Source organism: Lynx canadensis, chromosome B1, assembly GCF_007474595.2.
Source record: "Lynx canadensis isolate LIC74 chromosome B1, mLynCan4.pri.v2, whole genome shotgun sequence".
NCBI lineage: Eukaryota > Metazoa > Chordata > Mammalia > Carnivora > Felidae > Lynx > Lynx canadensis.
Window position 1 is genome coordinate 109,174,667 of NC_044306.2, and position 18,071 is coordinate 109,192,737.

General features: G+C 35.5%; 1 protein-coding gene across 1 annotated transcript in view; it reads left to right on the top strand.

Moving 5' to 3' along the window:
• The window catches only part of LOC115512302 (bifunctional heparan sulfate N-deacetylase/N-sulfotransferase 4-like), a 424,934-nt gene that overhangs the window by 307,592 nt on the left and 99,271 nt on the right, over positions 1–18,071 (top strand). The window contains 1 exon segment of the mRNA XM_032592912.1: positions 16,336–16,521. Within this exon segment, the coding sequence (XP_032448803.1) occupies positions 16,336–16,521 (186 nt within the window).

The following is an 18,071-nucleotide window of genomic DNA, read 5'->3' on the forward strand; positions in this document are numbered from 1 at the left end:
ACTAGCCTACAACTGAGTTGGAGCAAGGACAAATCATGGTTTTGATATTATTGGTCTCTGGCATCTGAGGTATAGTTTCTGCTCCAAGTGAGGTCCCCTTGAGGAAGAGATCTCCATATCTCTCAGCAGTTCTTGCCTAGAGTAGAGCTTCTAAGCACAGAGAAGGGGACATGAGAAATTCTCATGGCTAGCTCCTCCCAGGGACAAGCACAGCTTTAGACTGAAATCCAAGGGGAGAGGAACCCCTATGTTCTTGTCTCTACCTTCCTGAGGTGAGAATTTTGTCACTCTAAACTGAAGCAAGTGGGGGAAGGTGTGGGTCATGGCTCAAATGGCACATACTTTCACTGTTCTTACCAATCTTGGTAGATTTTTCTTGAATAATGTTTCTTCATTTGCTATACATCCTCAGTTCATTTTCCAGAGATTTTAAATGGTTTTTTTTGTAATAATTTCTATCAGTTATGGTTATTTTGCTGGGAGAGAGTCCACAGAGCTCCTCATAGCACCATTCCAGAAGTCAGAATCCTAACATTATATCTTGACTAATTTATAGCAATACCCCCCCCCCCCTCACGGGGATCCATTTCCATTCTTGGTCCTCTTGAATCTATTCTCATCAAAACAGGTATTGTGATCCTGTTAGCATGTAATTCGGGTCTTGTTACATTTTGTCTCAAAGTCCTCCAAACTACCTTAAAATATCTCTCAAGGCCTTTGCATCTGACCCCTTGTTTCACTGTGAACATTTTTTCACATCTGATGTTTTAATGGATGATACTAGAAAGTCTCCAGTAATTTCCCCTGATGTGCTAGAATTTATAGACTGGGTTTGTTTGTTTGTTTGTTTTTGTTTTTGTTTGTATCTGTACTTTGAATCCTAAAGTAGGATAAGCAAAAAAAGTATTTTTAAGTTTGAAAATGCATTAAGTAATAGAATCAAATATTAATGGCATTTCCTTGGAAGACAGAGCAGTAAAAATTTGCTAAATGTTTAGTAAATTCAATATTCGTATGATCTTGAATAAATAATAAAATCACAGTGGGAAGATTATAGAATATCATCCAGCAAACTTGAGACTCACTTAATATGAGCACTTAAATGATTTTGTTGCTGAATACACAACATTTATTTACAGATGGCATTTTATAATAGTTTAAAAGTATTTCTCTCTCTGTCTCTCTCTCTCTCCCTCTCTCTCTCTCTCTCTCTCTCTCTCTATATATATATATATATATAGTCAGTGGAAATATCTCTTAATCATGATAAGTATTATTTTTTCTTTTTATGTTAAATCTACATAAATTTTTCATATATTGTTCAGAAACATGCTTTACAGACAACTTATCCACCTCCATGTTCCTTTACCATGACAATATTTTGTCCACCATAATTCTTTATACCTTCCTATTACTATTTGTGTGTTTTATTCAAGATACTCAAAATTGTACACTTATAGATTCAACCTTTAATATATGCTATATCAGCATGGAATATTTGTATTATGATGTGTGAGTTATCCATTTGTCACTGCAAAGCTTTGGCATCTGGGTGATGTATTAGTTTAACCATTTCAATGAGTAACTTTCTAAAATACATAACTTATTGCTTTTAAATTAATAAATGCATACTAAGAATCATGTCTCATTTTTCACAAGGACCAAAGGTTTTCACCGTTAATACAAATGATTTTATTGCCCCCACTGTTACTGTGCTCTCAGAATTTGCTGAGAGTAGGTGGACTATTTGCTCCTAAACTGTGTCCTTAACAATTTTTTTTTTAATTTTTGCATCTACTTTTTCAAGTTTTCTAATTTGTGGTTTGTAAGATAGATAGCTTTCTCTTCTAGCCATTGTCATGTTATCTGGGTATAGTAGCCAGATTCCCATTTTAGTAAAGTGAAGTGTTCAAACTAGATGACCACTGAGGCCCCTGATATCTCTAAAATTCTATAAATGTGAGTTGCTTTGAGCTTGGAGATACAGCAAGCTTCTTCAGCTTGTTTCTAAAATGACAGTGAAGCTCTCAATTTCACAAATGAGAAAACTGAGCTCATGTGTCAATGGTAGCACTGAGAACCCATACTCTGCCTTGTGGTTCCTAATCCAGGGCTCTGTCAGATGCACCATGTCCCACCCCACGCAAAAGCAGATGACTTCTGGGAGAACCAGACAGTATGGCCCAAGGTAAAATGAACCAACTTGTGCACCCTGTTTTCCTAGTGGCTTTTTAAAAACCACAGTCCAGGTAAAAGTAACTTCTGCAAAGTTGAAAAATTGTTGAAGAACACAGAACTTTCTTTCTGTATTGAGAGTAGACATTATTGTATAAAAACTTTAAGGATGAATATGGAAAATCGAAGTGTGTAATTAGGATATTGATCAGCATATTGCGTAATATGTGAAAATATTTTTAGTTTTCTTTTACCTACCCATGGCCAGAAGATAGGATTTTTACCCTTTTTATAAGTAGAATGATATTGTTTAATAAAGTTCTTAGCTAGCTTATTCAAACCATCTCTAAGGTTTTCATCAATTCCTTTTTTTCACCAAACCTACAACATGAAGAATAGCATGAACTTTTTGCCTGAAAATTAGAATTGGTATTTCATTATCTATTAATATTCATACAGCTTAGCAATGGATTTAGAGAGAAAAAAATGGCTTTCGTTGTCATGTGTTGTATCATGGTAAGTCTTTGACTTGCTGGTCTGGTATTGGCAGGTAGATGACAGAATTTCCCTTAGACAGAAAATCTCTACAATGCGTATTTATCTGTTTGATTTTCCTAGCAGAGGGCAACATCGGACCCACTCATCCCCCAAATCCCTATTTTAGTTGCAGCATATTTTTTTTTCTGTCAAGTAGCTATTTTATTTCTGAACGTGTTTAACCTCAAAGGAATAAATGCCACCTACAAAATTAACTTTAATATTGGGCAGCAATAATCGAAAGAAATGAACTATTTATATCATTCAAAATGCTTTAAATGTAAATCTATCAAGGCTCACATCTATCTGTTCTGAATACCTTTTATCATTATTTTTGGTAAATGTAAAGCACTGAAAGTCATTCCTTTTGCTCTATAGTTTTTATGCATTTAAATAATCTTTGAAGATTAACTAGAGGAGCTCTAATTCTTTTCTGGTGCTGATACATGAAACAATTGAAACAGGATTCCCCCCTAGGAGATAAGCTGATAACTGCTTAAAGTAGATGTTAATATTTAACTTACTTGCTTTAAGGCAAATAAATACTCCCTCTAAATATTAAGTTTTGTTTTTATTATACAGAACAGTAAACTATGCACAAAATCCAAAAAAAAAAGTTATATTCCTCTGAAGAAAACAAAACCTAAGCTATTTTTGCACATAAAAATCAGGGGCGCCTGGGTGGCTCAGTTGGTTAAACACATAAAAATCTTTTGTGACGTGAGTTTGCCCTGTGTGGGCCTAATTGTTTAGTGGATTAGTTAATCCATGCATTGGGCTTCAGACCTATCTTGATTCAAATTCCGCCTTTTGCAATTACTAAATGGGTGACCTTAGGAAACAGTTTAGAAATCTTGTGCTTTTATTTTCAAATGTGTAAAATGGGGATGATAATTGTTCCTACCTCAAGTTTTTTTTATGAGAATTAAATGATGTATGTACATGTTTATATATGTATAATGCTTAGCAAAGTGTCTGGCACGTAAGTATTACAAAAAATATTTGTTATCATCATCATCATGGCTACCATCATTTTCACCATATTTCTTCAAGAAACGTACGATCATTCCTTTTGAAGTCAGAGGTTGGTGATAACAATAAAACCACCACAAGACTTTTTCAAGGCTATGTAATATGCAAGCTGGGGACAGATACCAGATATTCTGCCTGACAGAAGGCAGGAGAGGAGCACCCAGCCAGAGGGAGCAGTATGCAAAAGACCACAAGATAATGCCCCAAATAACATGTTCCACTCTTCTAGTAAAATATATATTGCTTCAGCAACAACCTATCAGTGTGTCTGGTAACTACTGCCTGTGGGATTTGGTCTGCAGTGATTTACATTTGGTGTGCTCAGGATTGGCTTTACATTTTTAAAGCATTGTAAAAATCAAACAAACAGACAAAGAAAAATGTCTGACAGAAGCATTATGTTGCTGGCAAGGTCTAAAATATTAACTACACAGCTCTTCAGAGTAAAAGTTTGTCAAACCGTGGCTCACATATATAATGATCCAGAGAAAAGTATATCGACATGAAATCATTTTCCTTTAATTTTCAAAGTGTTTATTTATTTTTAAGAGAAAGTTAGGGCATGAGTAGAAGAGGGGCAGGGAGAGAGGCAGGCAGAGAATCCCAAGCAGGATCTGCTCTGAGAATCAGAGCACGACACAGAATGCCAGCCCACAAACCGAACCAGGAGCTGAAATCAAGCTTATGACCTGAGACAAAATTAAGAGTCAGACTCTCAGCCAATTGAGCCACCGAAGTACCCCTCAAATTGGAATCATAATGATGAATAATATAGCATGAGTCCGTAATTGACACACACCTATCCATCAGTGATTATTGGCAACCTCCCTTGTCTTTAGAAATATGAAATTTGTAGAACATAAAATACATTTCTGATAATTCTTACCTTTATGAATCTCCAAAAGGAGCATAAAATGTTGAAGAAAGGAAGAAGAAATTGATTTGGTGTCAGAAGACACTTTGAGTTGGGAATTAGGAGAAGATGAGACTGAGTAGCTCATGTGGGACCGGAATTTACGGGAGATTTATACCCTAGGCCTTAGGGCCCCAGGGTCCTAAATCCAAGTAACTGATCACCTTTGCATAGAACTCTATCTACCATTTGAAATACCAATTTTCCAGATTTTCCTATCATGTCTCACTCAATGTTCTGAATTAGTATATTCTTATTCGTTTCTCTTCTAGAACCTTCCGGATCATTATTCTTGCATGTCTTTTGTAGACAAGATTAGCAAGTGAGCTACTTAGCAATGGTGCATGGAAATTCTCACTTCTACATTCTCACTTCAGGGTACAGATGTCTTTAGTCCTTGGTTGTCACTTCTAAATGCACACTTAGTGCACATTTTTTTTTTTTTACGTTCTTCCTTATTGAATAAACCCAAAGTTTGCTGGTGGAGCAAAATGTCTAGCTAAAGGATTGATTTTTCAGCTTTTATTTCAGGTAGGAGATATTTAACACATTCCTAGCATTTAGAAATAACCATAAGTAGTGGTATGAGGCTCCAGGAAACCAGGTTGGATCCAGCTGATGCTTGCCATTCTGCCCTTTGCCTCTGCTCCTTTATTTTGCCTATTTGGTCCTATTAACTGGAATTGAGGCATCATCATAAAACTATGAAGGAAAGGCCAAGAGAATCAGAGACCACACTTCTGGCATTCTTGAAACTCTGAACCAACTGCTTATCTCCAGATTTACCATTTCTCAAGAATAGTAAGTTCTTCTTTTTTTTTTTTTTTTTAATGTCTATTTATTTTTGAGACAGAGAGAGACAGAGCATGAACGGGGGAGGGTCACAGAGAGAGGGAGACACAGAATCTGAAACAGGCTCCAGGCTCTGAGCTGTCAGCACAGAGCCCGACGCGGGGCTCGAACCCACCGACCGCGAGATCGTGACCTGAGCCGAAGTCGGATGCCCAACCGACCAAGCCACCCAGGCGCCCCAGTTCTTCTTTTTTAAGCCACTGTTTTTTGTTTTCACTTTTGTCTTTCTGGTACAAAGTTTGAACCCATTCCCTACCCAGTGCTTTACATTACATTTTGCCTCTTTGGATGTCTTGACATTTGCTTACATTCAAATTGACCCATTGTTTAAAATTTGTAGACCCTCCAAAGGAATATTTATATAGAATACCCTGAACCTAGAAGCCCAAAACTTTTTAAGAAGTGTTGGTAGTAGGTTTTATGATTATTTATGAATCAATTTTTAGATAGCAATTTTGTGAGTAGATTTAGAATGGTCAATAAGAACAATGAACTTTCACTGACAGATTTTAATTAAAATTGCTTCAATGACCATGCTTGTTTTTAATGATTAAATGACTCTTAAATCTTCAAGAGCCAAGATTTTCAAGAATTGTTTTTTACTTAACTCCCTATTGTATTGAGTCTACCTTATTCAAATTGGATAATTTTCAAGAGTGCTTGTTACCATATATTTTTCTTTTCTTTTTTTTCTTTTTTGCCTTCTTCAATTTGAAAAATTCTTTCAGCTTGATAGTTTCTTTCATGCTTTACCTATAGTGGCTGAACATTTTCATCATACCATGATTACCTCTTTATAGTTGACACCTCAGTTCCCTGCAGTCGTATCTGCAGTAACTTGAGCAATAGGAGAATATGAGAATTGTTTCCAAACATGTTGACAGTGGAGAGAGTTAAAACTGATTGATAATACAGATGAATTAGAATACTTGAAGTCAGATTGTTTTGAGATGAGAACTGTATCAGTGCTTTGATTTCCAAATATAATGCCACTGTAACATGATGATAGCAAAATGGAAATAATAATATTTTGGTATGATTTTAACTTGAAACATCTACATACCTACAGAATAATATAATACCTTAATATTTTATAGGCATTTATTTAAGCAATCATAATTTAGGTGTTTTTGACTATATATGTACCATTTATTAACATAAATTTACTTTCTGTCTGATGAACTTTAACCTTTTTCACATGGTGGTAAACGTTCCCCAACATTAGAAAAAATTGCAGATATGAATATTTTAACTCTTAGAGAAGGCACAGGATGTCACAGAAGGATTTTAAAAATGAAATAAGACCGTGTATTTGGAGGGTGGGGGAATTGACAACCTGAGAGATGGCACATGCCACACAAAATGTTTAAAGCATTTTTCTATAACTGCATTAAGTTGACATTAAGGGGAAAAATGACTCCTAAGAGAAATCTCAGCTTTACTCAAAAATAATATTAGAAATATATCCTATTGCTCAGGGAAAGTAATAGTTTATGCAAATCTATTTCTGCAAAGTAATGTGTTTAAATTACCGATTCTAGCCCATCAACTATACAGTTGTGGAAGCACCTAAAAGGTTTGGAAATGTGTTCAACATCAGAAAACCAAGGGCATTCTAGCCTCATTAAAAAGGGCAAGTTGCCCTCTTCAACATGTCCACTTCGTGTACACACACATGCAGACACATCCACGCACACACATCCCCTACCCATCCCACTTAAAACAGTGCTTTATTCCATGAACATAGGCAATCAGATTTAATAATAATAATAACAACAATAATAATAATAAATTAAAAAAATAACTAATGTGTAGTGTGTATAAATTCATGAGGTTCTTAGAATGGAGAGAAGATATGACAAGATAAATCAAGTATATTATTTACTGGAGATAAAATTACAGGTGAAACATACTGTGAAATGATGTCGATTTTATTAACCAAAATTATTTTGAGCATCTTCTTTTTGCATGTTTCTGCTTATTGTAACTATAGAAAAGATGTAATAATGGAGAGATAATACTATTCTTGTTTCTATCTGACTCTTAACACATCTAAGATTCTTTAATGTTATCATTTCTTCCAGGTGAAGGGCATTGTCAGAAGCTCTAAATACTTAATATCCGGTACTGTTTCTCTTGTTACTAAATTAAATCTAGCACTAAATTTTGCCATGTAGCAGAGGCAACAATGAAGGGAAAGCTACTGAAATGCAGTCTGGCATTTCATGAGATATCCTCATGTCACATTTCTGTCACCCTTCACTGTTCTCGGGTGCTTGTTTTCATCCTTATTCTCCTTATTCAGTTTATTTCAAGAGCCCATCATCATAAGCATTCCCTTGAATACCCTCTGAAATCCTTTGCACTTCTGGGTCCATAATACTCCCCTGCAAAGCCTCAACATTGTTTGGATCCAAATCTCTACCTAGTCTATGCCTCTACCCCTGAAACTGAATGTGGTGGGACCAACACTTAACTGTTCTCATTTTAAAGCCATGACCGCAGACCTCAATAGACCCTCAATGCTGCCCAGAAGGTACACTGAAACTCCTCAGTTTACTCATCATCCTACTCCTCTAGGCCACTGTTTCATCCTCTTTCTGCAAACTACCCCACATCTTCCCCATCCCCATTCTCAGCTGATGATCTTATTTCACTGGATAGAAAAATCAATAAATTAGAAGTGAACTTCCACATGCTCCCTACAACTGCTACTTCAACATGATGATAATGAAATGAAAACATAATAATAGGTATAATTTTAATGTGCCTACAGAAAAATCTAATAATTATAATAATCTTTATAGACAGTTACTCATGTGGCCATAATTATTTAGTAAAAGCTTTTGGATATATCGGTGCCAGTTAACATAAACTGTGTTAATAATGACATAAATATAAATTGTGGGCTGATATTCTGTGACAGAAGCACACAATCTTGCCTTCTGTCTTGAAACAATGAATAAAAGAACTAGAAATGCAAAGACCAAATTCCTTCCTTTTGTACTCAATCTCACCCCTTTCCAATGGTTCAAGAGCATTATTCCAGAAATTCTCTCTTCTTTCCTAAATTATTTCCCTCTGTGTACAAACATACTGCTCTTACTCCCATCTTTAGATAAATCTGTGCTTATGTTTGCTGCATCCTGCAGCTACAGCACCATTTCTAGACTCTCCATTTTAGCTAAAATTCTTGAAATAGTTTTAATACTCACTTGTCCCTGTTGCAGCTCTTCCCATTCTCTCTTAAATCCATTCTGATATGCTTTCCCTCCGCTTCTCCATAAGAACTCTTGTCCAGTTCACCAATGCACATCCAATATTTAATATTTTAAACCAACGGGCAATTCTTATTTTCTCATTTAACTTCATCTATTATCAGCTCTATACATGTTGTTCAGACTCTTTTATCAAACACTTTCTTCAATTGGCTCCTATTTTGTTGTAGATTCCTGGCATTCCTCCCATCTCACTTGAAATACTCTTTCTTAGTATATTTTCTGGATTTCTTCTCTTCTCTTTGTAATGTTAACCACCCCCTTCCCCCCTGTAAGATCTATCCTTAGACTTCTCTATGCATTAATTCTGTTGATGATATTAATGAGTCTTATGGCTCTACATGAAATTTATATATTGATAACTCTTCAAATTTAGATCTCTAGCTGAACTCTCCTCTGAATGTTAAACTGGTTTATTTGACTTCCTAACTGACATATCGAATTCGATGTCTAATGTCAAATATATGTCCTCTCTTTCCCCAAAACCTGTTTAATTTTTTTAACTTCCCAGTATCACTTGATGCAGATTCTATCCTTCTAATTGAGCATTTATCTCATGTTTTCTATTCAATCAGTCATTGAATCCTGTGGCTCCACAATATATACAGATCTAAAATCATTCCTCACTAACTACATTGTCCCCATCCTGATCCAAGCTGTTATTAGATTGTTTTAATAACCTATTAACAGGATACTAGTTTCTGCCTTACTTCCTTTTAGTCAGCTACCAGCATTCAGAAGAATTTTTGTAATGGTAGGCTATATTATATCATCTATGTACGCAAAAACTTTCCAGTAGCTCCTTATCTCACTTGGGGTAATACCAACATCCTGATAGTAGCATATAGGCACCCAAATGATCCACACCCATTCCTTCTTTTCAGCAATGCTGCCTTATATAGCTTCCATGAAAACATAATCAATGTGAATAGTGTCCCCTGGAGTTGTTCAGTCAACTTGTAAGACTATTTGCAGCAACCCTGCCTCTTGATAGCATCTCTTACGACGACTCTCCCCCTTTGCTAATTTTGCTCTAAACAAAAAAACAAACAAAAAAAGAATTCTTATTCTTCCTAAAAAAACACCTGAAGTGCTTTTAACTCAGAGCAATGTATGTACTGTCACCTCTGCCTGGAATGATCTTCCTCAAGTTGTCTGTATGGCTTAATCCCTCACAACTTCAGATCTTGATTCAAAATACTACCTTCTCTGGGAAGCCCTCCTAAATAATCTGTTTAATATTGCAACCCATATTCATTCAACCCCCCCCCTTTCTCTGCTTTATTTTTCTCCATAGCCCTTAGCATCTTCTGATATATTATACCATTTGCCTGCTTATTTTGTGTAATCTTGATCTCATCTTATTAAAATGTACACTTCTTGATGGCAAGGATTTCTGTCTGTTTTGTTGACTGATATATTTTCAGCACCTCAAATGATTTCTAATACATCATGTACATAATAAATATGTATTGAATAAAAGAAAATTAACGAACCAAAATGTATTGAACATGTTGATTGTCAATAAATTAAGAGTTCTAACCACAAAAAATTAACAATGCAAATGCCTAATCAACTACATTTTGTACAGTGTTAATGAAGACTTACTTAGTTTTTCTGTTAGTTTCCTTTAGGCAGCAAAGTAGACCTTCAGCAGGATCAAGAATATTAAAGGGGGATAAGTCTCAATTGCCCAAAATAACTCTACTTAGGATCGGAAAGTTCACACTGTAGAAGCAACACCATTGCTATGCTATTTCTTTTTCAAAAGAAAAATCCATTTGTAACACAGAGCTCCCCAGACATTTGTCACCATTTACTAGGCTTCAGTCCAAAAAGTGTCAGGACTGACCCAGCCAATTTCTAGGGTCACACAGTCATTGCTTTTATCACTTATGAAAACAGAAGACAATTTCAGTTCCCAAAACACAGTGGAAAATCAATAATCCTAGGGTCATTCTCAAAGCTGACAATATGATTCCAAGTCCTTATTAAAAGGAAAAATAGATAATGAGATCTATTTCCTTTAGCACTAGTGTCGCTCCCTAGAAGTCGTGTATATCCGAGTACAAATCAGTACTTTATGTTCAACAGGATACTGTTTAATGCATTATATCGTTACTCAAGTAAGTGAATTTATTCATTTATGCAATCATTATTTTATTTGTTTTCCTTTTATATTCATTTATTAAATATAAAATGATTAAATTTATTTAATAACATTTTAAATTTATCATTTCCTTTAAAAAATATTTGTTAAACACCATCAATGTACCAGGCATGCTGCTAAGCGCTGGAAATATAAAACTATCCTAAATAGGGGCGCCTGGATGGCTCAGTCAGTGAAACTTCCGACTTACACTCAGGTCATGATCTGAAGGTCCTTGAGTTCGAGCCCCGCATCTGGCACTGTGCTGACAGCTCAGAGCCTGGAGACTGCTTCAGATTCCGTATCTCTCTCTCTCTCTGCCTCTCCCCCACTTGCACTCTGTCTCTCTCTCTCAAAAATAAATAAACACTTAAAAAAAGTGCTTAAAACCATCCTAAATGTATTGTGGGCTGGTTTCACAGGCAATATCTCCTGAAATGCAAATATAAGGAGATAATAATAGGAAAAATACCATTTTTCTGGCTCTTCATCATCCTTGTATCAAGACCTTCATCCATTCTTCAGGTTTCTGTCCAAATATCTGTGAAGGATCCAGGGATCTCTCCTGACCTCCAAGAGCCCTTTTTTTCTCCTTTTTTCCTCTGGCTCCCTATGGTATATCAGGTCTTCTAAAAAAGTATCTGCACTGACTGATCATAAATGGTAGCACCAGGGTAATGCTCAAGCTTACCCATGGTTCTTTCTATCTTTGCATGTAATGCCTACAGATCTCTTTGCCCATTCATTAGTATGTAGTTATCCTACAAAGGGATGTTGCAATGCATGCTGACACAGAGGTGTTTGTGTTCATCAAGATTAATGCATTGGAGCAACGGTCTTTCAAGAGAATTTGTTCTCCTTCTTTATGTTCCCTACTTTACATGGTTTCACCACATGTTGTTCTGTGTTAAATACTTGGGGTATTTATTATTTAAGTAAACTAGTCTCATACTTATTTTCTCTATCATTACCACTGGCTGACAAGTACATAAAATTAAGTAGTCATATATATTACATGATAGTATCCAACTAGACAAATAGGTGTTTGCCATATATCAATGAGTTTTCTTGAAGAAATATTGGGCACTGCATTAGCAATCTCTTCCTCCTCTGTTTTCCTAGAATTCAAACCACTGACATCTCATCTGAACTCCTTAAACTTTTCATACTTATTATAAAGGAGCGAGAACTACCCGTATCAGTAAGGTTTCCATGCTAGAAGCAGAAGCCACTTGAAGTTATTTTAAACAGGGGGAGTTTTTACTTAGCAATTTAAGTGCTTCCAAAAACTTTAGAAAGGCTGATGAAGCAGAGTCTAGGCTGTTCCTCTCAAAGGACTCACAAAGCCAGACAGAACTGTTTCCCTAGAGAAATGACCACTTCCAAAGCTGCCACTGGAGCTCTGGCAGAAGCATAAGTTTCTACTGCTGCCCTGCAAATGGGCACCAAATACTGCCTCAGAAAAGTCTCCTATATTCAAGACCTTGGTGTCAATAACAGGAGCCAGGAGTTACCACACTTCAGCATTTGCCCATCTACTGCCTTCTAAAATATGTCCTGAGTACTTCTAATTGGCTGAGTGCAATAATCAGCTGAGTGCATAACAAATGAGAGCTGCGGAGAAGTTTGGGAAAGGTAGAATTTTGCTTTATAACCTCTCCAAATGAAAATAGAGTAGATAGGAGTTACAGTTCAGAAATATGTATTAGAATCAATTCTCTGTCTATAAAGTACTTTCAATCATTAACTGGGGTTGGAGTGGGAGCTCACAGTAGTAACAACTTAGTAGAAAAGCAAATGTAAAATCTGTGAATTTAGAAGACTTGATTATAATTTTAGCTCTGACATTTAGGAACATGAACAAGTCATTTGCCTTCCCTGAGCCTCAGTTTCCACATTTGATAATAACATCCAAGCCACCTCACAGGGTGCTTATGAGGATCTCATTAGAAAAATGTGAAAACACTTCATAAATATTATGTACTTAGCAACTGTAAGCAGATATGATCAGTAGGAACAAAGAAAAATTAAATGAGATCATTTCATCTACTATTGAAAGTTTAATGCTAAATACATTTTATTTTATTCCAGTTATTGAAAACTGGTGACCCTATTTTTATATAGTCTGTAAATTACCACATTATCTCATTTCCCAATCAACTAGCAATTTAATGTAACTGGGAAAATTTAATCAAGTTTAATTATAAATATCTGTGATATCATTTTGCAATGTCATAGAAATCTTAGATCCTATAAAGATATTGTTTTAATAAATAATAAAAACCATATTTGAATTAGTTTATTCTGCCATTTTATTTCTCTTCCTATAGTTTCAAATGCTTCCTTTATTCATATTAGCAAATCTTTTAAATTTTGTTAATTTTTGTGATCGTTTATAGGTACGTTTAGTTCACTTTTTAGTTGACCAAATCTCTGTGAAGTGGGTTTTAAGCTCTAGGCAGTAAAGTATGAAGGTTTCCAGTTCAGCAAGCTTCTTGATAAGAGAAAAAGAGTTTCTAGGGAATTACTTTTCATTTTGTGTTATCATTTAGATTGAAAAAGTATAAACTCATAATTATCTAGTGTGATTTACTATTTTGATTGAGCTCTGGTTGTCAGTGTGATAAGATGACCTTATGAGCAGTATAACATTGAGCCCCTAGAAATCAATAAATATAATAAAATCCTTTTACTGCCCCTTCCTTCCTACTCACTAAATCAATTGCTTTTTACCTTCTGGTTTCTCATGAAAGTTCTACAATTCATTTTACTACCTGTCAAAATTGAAATTTTTTTTTTTTTTCCTGAGGAGATATAGTTGTTTGATATTTCAATTTTCTTCATGATTTCACTTTTCATCTCTTTCTTTCTAGGACATTTACATACTTATCTAGTGTTGTAGGCCCCAAGTTTGGAATAAAATATTATATGGGGATAGTAAATGAGGACTAGCACCATGATTAGTACAGATATGAGGATTCATATATTGTTGATTTTGTTATTTGCAAATCATGGGATTAGACTATTACAAAACCTCCATATGAATCATGGAAGAGTAATGAGAGTATAACAGATTGGTTTTCCTTTCTTATAAATCAGGAGTGCTTCTCTAAATATCAGTCATACGAGTTCTACTTACCAGATAGAAAGGTTTGAACACACTTGACCCTATATTTCTCTGATGAGGAAGTTCATCTGTATCTTATACCCAATGTATCCACACTTGGCTACCTGATGATACCTAGACACTTTGCAAGGATTCACTGGGCAACATGGAACTAAGCCAAGAGAACTAAGGCTTTTCCCAGTACATGACCCCCAGTGATCTATCAAAATAACAGTAGCTACCTGCTCGTAGGCAGCTTCCAAGTAGTTTTGTTACTGGACATTTCCAACTTTGCCTTATATTGAAAGTATAAGCTCCTGGGAAAGTATTTTTCTTCTGCACACAGCAAGAAATTAGTTTTCCCCAGTGCCTAGCAAAAGACTCTAGCTCATTTTATAGCATTGATTTCATAATTCAGTCTTTCTACAGAGTCATTTATTGTAATAGATGTTAGAAAACACACAGTCTTGATGAAAGAGAGGTAGATTTGGCTATACAATGAGAGTCAGTCTATGAAAGGAAAATGATGGAAAATGAAGCAAAATATTTAGGGTCCATCTTCTGAGCTGAGTGTGACATGTGACTTAGGCACTATAGATATTTGATCCATTCACTGCTTGCTTATTATGCCAAACTGAATTCTTTTCTTATGCTGTGTGCCATATAATGGAAAATATTAATGGCAATTGTCAACACTTTTGTGTTCAGCTTATTGATTCAATCAACTTTCATATAATACTATACACTCTCATTTATAACCTCATTGATGAGATTCAATCCTATAAGGTGTCTTATAAAGCAGAAAAGCATTTAAAGGGAGAAATATAAAGAAGGAGAAATTAGAAAACTGCAGATCTATATCATATACCTTGCAATCTAATGTCATTCTTCAACAACTTTTTCATTTTCTTATTTTAAATATATACCTGTTTTCCTTTAGACTCAATTGTTTACCCAGGGCAAGCATTTCATAGTAAAGTGTATGTTTCATAAAAAGTGAATTGAGCTGCTGTGAACCAAAACCAAGGAAAAAACCTTAATTTGGCTTTTCCTTTACCCTTCAAATCATCACTGGGTCTTATATGACATTTGCCCCTGGCTTTTAAAATTGGACACCATGGGGCACCTGGGTGGCTCAATCGGTTAAGCGTCCGACTTTGGCTCAGGTCATGATCTCATGGGTTATGAGTTAGAGCCCCGCATCGGGCTCTGTGCTGACAGCTCAGAGCCTGGAGCCTCCTTCGGATTCTGTGTCTCCTCCTCTCTCTACCCCTCCCATGCTCATGCTCTGTCTTTCTCTGTCTCTCAATAATAAATAAACACTAATGAAATGAAATGAAATGAAATGAAATGAAATGAAATTGGACCACCAAAATTCAACCTAGCTTGGACACCCATGTTCCCTTTAAAATGCACCATTGCAGGGGCGCCTGGGTGGCTTGGTCGGTTAAGCGTCCGACTTCGGCTCAGATCATGATCTCACGGTCCGTGAGTTCGAGCCCCGTGTCGGGCTCTGTGCTGACTGCTCAGAGCCTGGAGCTTGTTTCAGATTCTGTGTCTCCCTCTCTCTCTGCCCCTCCTCTGTTCACGCTCTGTCTCTCTCTGTCTCAAAAATAAACGTTTAAAAAAATTTTAAAAATAAATAAATAAATAAAATGCGCCATTGCAATTCATTTCCTCCCCACTTTTACTTCATCTGAATGTGTTCTCACTAGATCCTTCTTCCAGAAACATAGAACAGATCATGCCCCTCCATTCTCAAAGAGCTTCCTTATCTACACTATTTAAATCGAATTTTTTCCAAATCCCTTAGTTCATAGTAAAGGCTCATTACTTTATAGTTCAGACTTACCTTTCTGGTTGTCTTTAACATTACACACACACACACACACACACACACACACACACACACAGAAAGAGAGAGAGAGAGAGAGAGAGAGAGATAAACACACACACTCTTTCATCTTTGGGCACTTGCTCAAGTGACACTGTTTTTCTATAACTATCTAAGGAAAGACCATGTTCTCTTCCTATCTTCTCCCCAGACTTTCAGTATTCAAAATTCAGAATGAATATCACCCACACACCACATGCCAAAGTATTTACTATGTCTATGATAGAATCAGAGTTCTATAAGATTATGAGTTCCTGAAAGGCAAAAGCTCCATGTTAGTTTTTATATTTCTTGTATTTAGCATAGAATTCAATGTATGTTAAATAATGTTTATGGAAACAATTTTAATGGAATTCAATTGACCACACTCCATGTAATGTTGTTCTTGCCTTCTTTTAGGAACATGGAATCCCTATCAACATGGGCTACGCGGTGGCACCACATCACTCAGGGGTCTACCCGGTTCATATTCAGTTATATGAAGCTTGGAAGAAGGTCTGGGGTATTCAGGTCACCAGCACTGAAGAATATCCACATTTGAAACCTGCACGGTACCGAAAGGGCTTCATTCACAATAACATCATGGTGAGCACATACTGCTATGTGTTTTGAAGGCTCTTAATATCTGTATGTGGAATAAATATAACATATAACTGCAGACCTCTGTGACATGATAGCATAAGTTCCTAACATACCATGGTGTGACAGGTCACCCATTAACACGTTGTTTGCATGTTATTGGCTTGCTGTGGGTGGTTTTAGCAAAGTCTAAACAAGCTCAAGATACTGAAAATGAGTTTCAAAAGAATCATCCTTGCAGTTTCTCAATTGAAGTTTTGTCTGGGGACCCTATACTTCTGGGAGTTTCTCCTTGTCTGTTTGTTTGGATGGTCATATTGAGAGTTTTCCAAGCAAAATGTTGGTCCATGGATCAAGCAAATGCCTCTCAAGTCACTACACTATTAACAGAATCAGACAAATAACATCTGAAAGTTACCCACCCAGTTTGCTTTGGTTTTCAGACACTTAAGAGTATCTTAGGATATTATTTTATTCTTCTTTTTTCTTTTCCTTGCATGCTACTAAAGTGGAGGTGTATATATATTTTTTCCAGATATGTTGATTCAAAAAATAATAATATGATACAAGAATGCTGTATCAGTTGCTATAAATGAGAATAGAATCAAATGAATTTTAGATGGGAATTTATAAGTGTTCATTGGAATGGAAAATATATGGTATTCCTCACTTTGAAATAAAATAGTCCATTTAATATGCCCATCCCCACTTCTGGGGCTTCAGGTTATATTCTCATTTTCAGTTGCCTAGATCATAGCAACAGCAAACTGTTCTCCCTACTTTAAATATTTACATTTTCTCAATCCATTATTCAGATTGCTGTTAGAACTATCTATCTATCCATCCATATATCTATTATTTATTTAATCACTATCTAAAAACATAAAAACAAAAAAAAAAGCACTAGAACACATGCCTAACCACAGCTAGTACTAGAAGACCTAGATCCTAGATTTAAAAATCTCAGATTTAAAAATGGAGCTACTAATAATGAAAACAGTGGTATTGACATTCATAAAAATCCAGGAAGTATAGAAAGAATTGCTCTTATGTAATTTTGAATCAGACTGAAAGTATCGTTTTCCCTTTATTAAGTTACATGTTGACATATCATAAAATAAAAACATTCATTTTAACCAATATTACATACGTTCATTTAGTTTGAATTTAATACAAACTATTATAAGCAAAGAATATATGAAATTATAGTTACTCTGTTCAATTGGATGCATTTTCCTTTAGATTATAAGCAGTTTATTATTCAAAACAAACTTTTGGAATAAAATTACTTATTTGCTTTCTGTGTGGAACATTCAAATTTATAACAGAATTAACCACAGAATATGCCAGAAGCAGTCATTAAATGATTTGACTACTACTGTGATTAAAATTTAAAATCAGTGTAGTAAAAACAAAACATATGAAAGTGGAAGAAGTGATGGAAATGGATTGTTTTTGAATCTTAGAACCAGTGCTCGCTTCGGCAGCACATATACTAAAATTGAATCTTAGAACCTGAGTACCATGTAAGATTGTATTTCAGAAGCAAAGAGAGT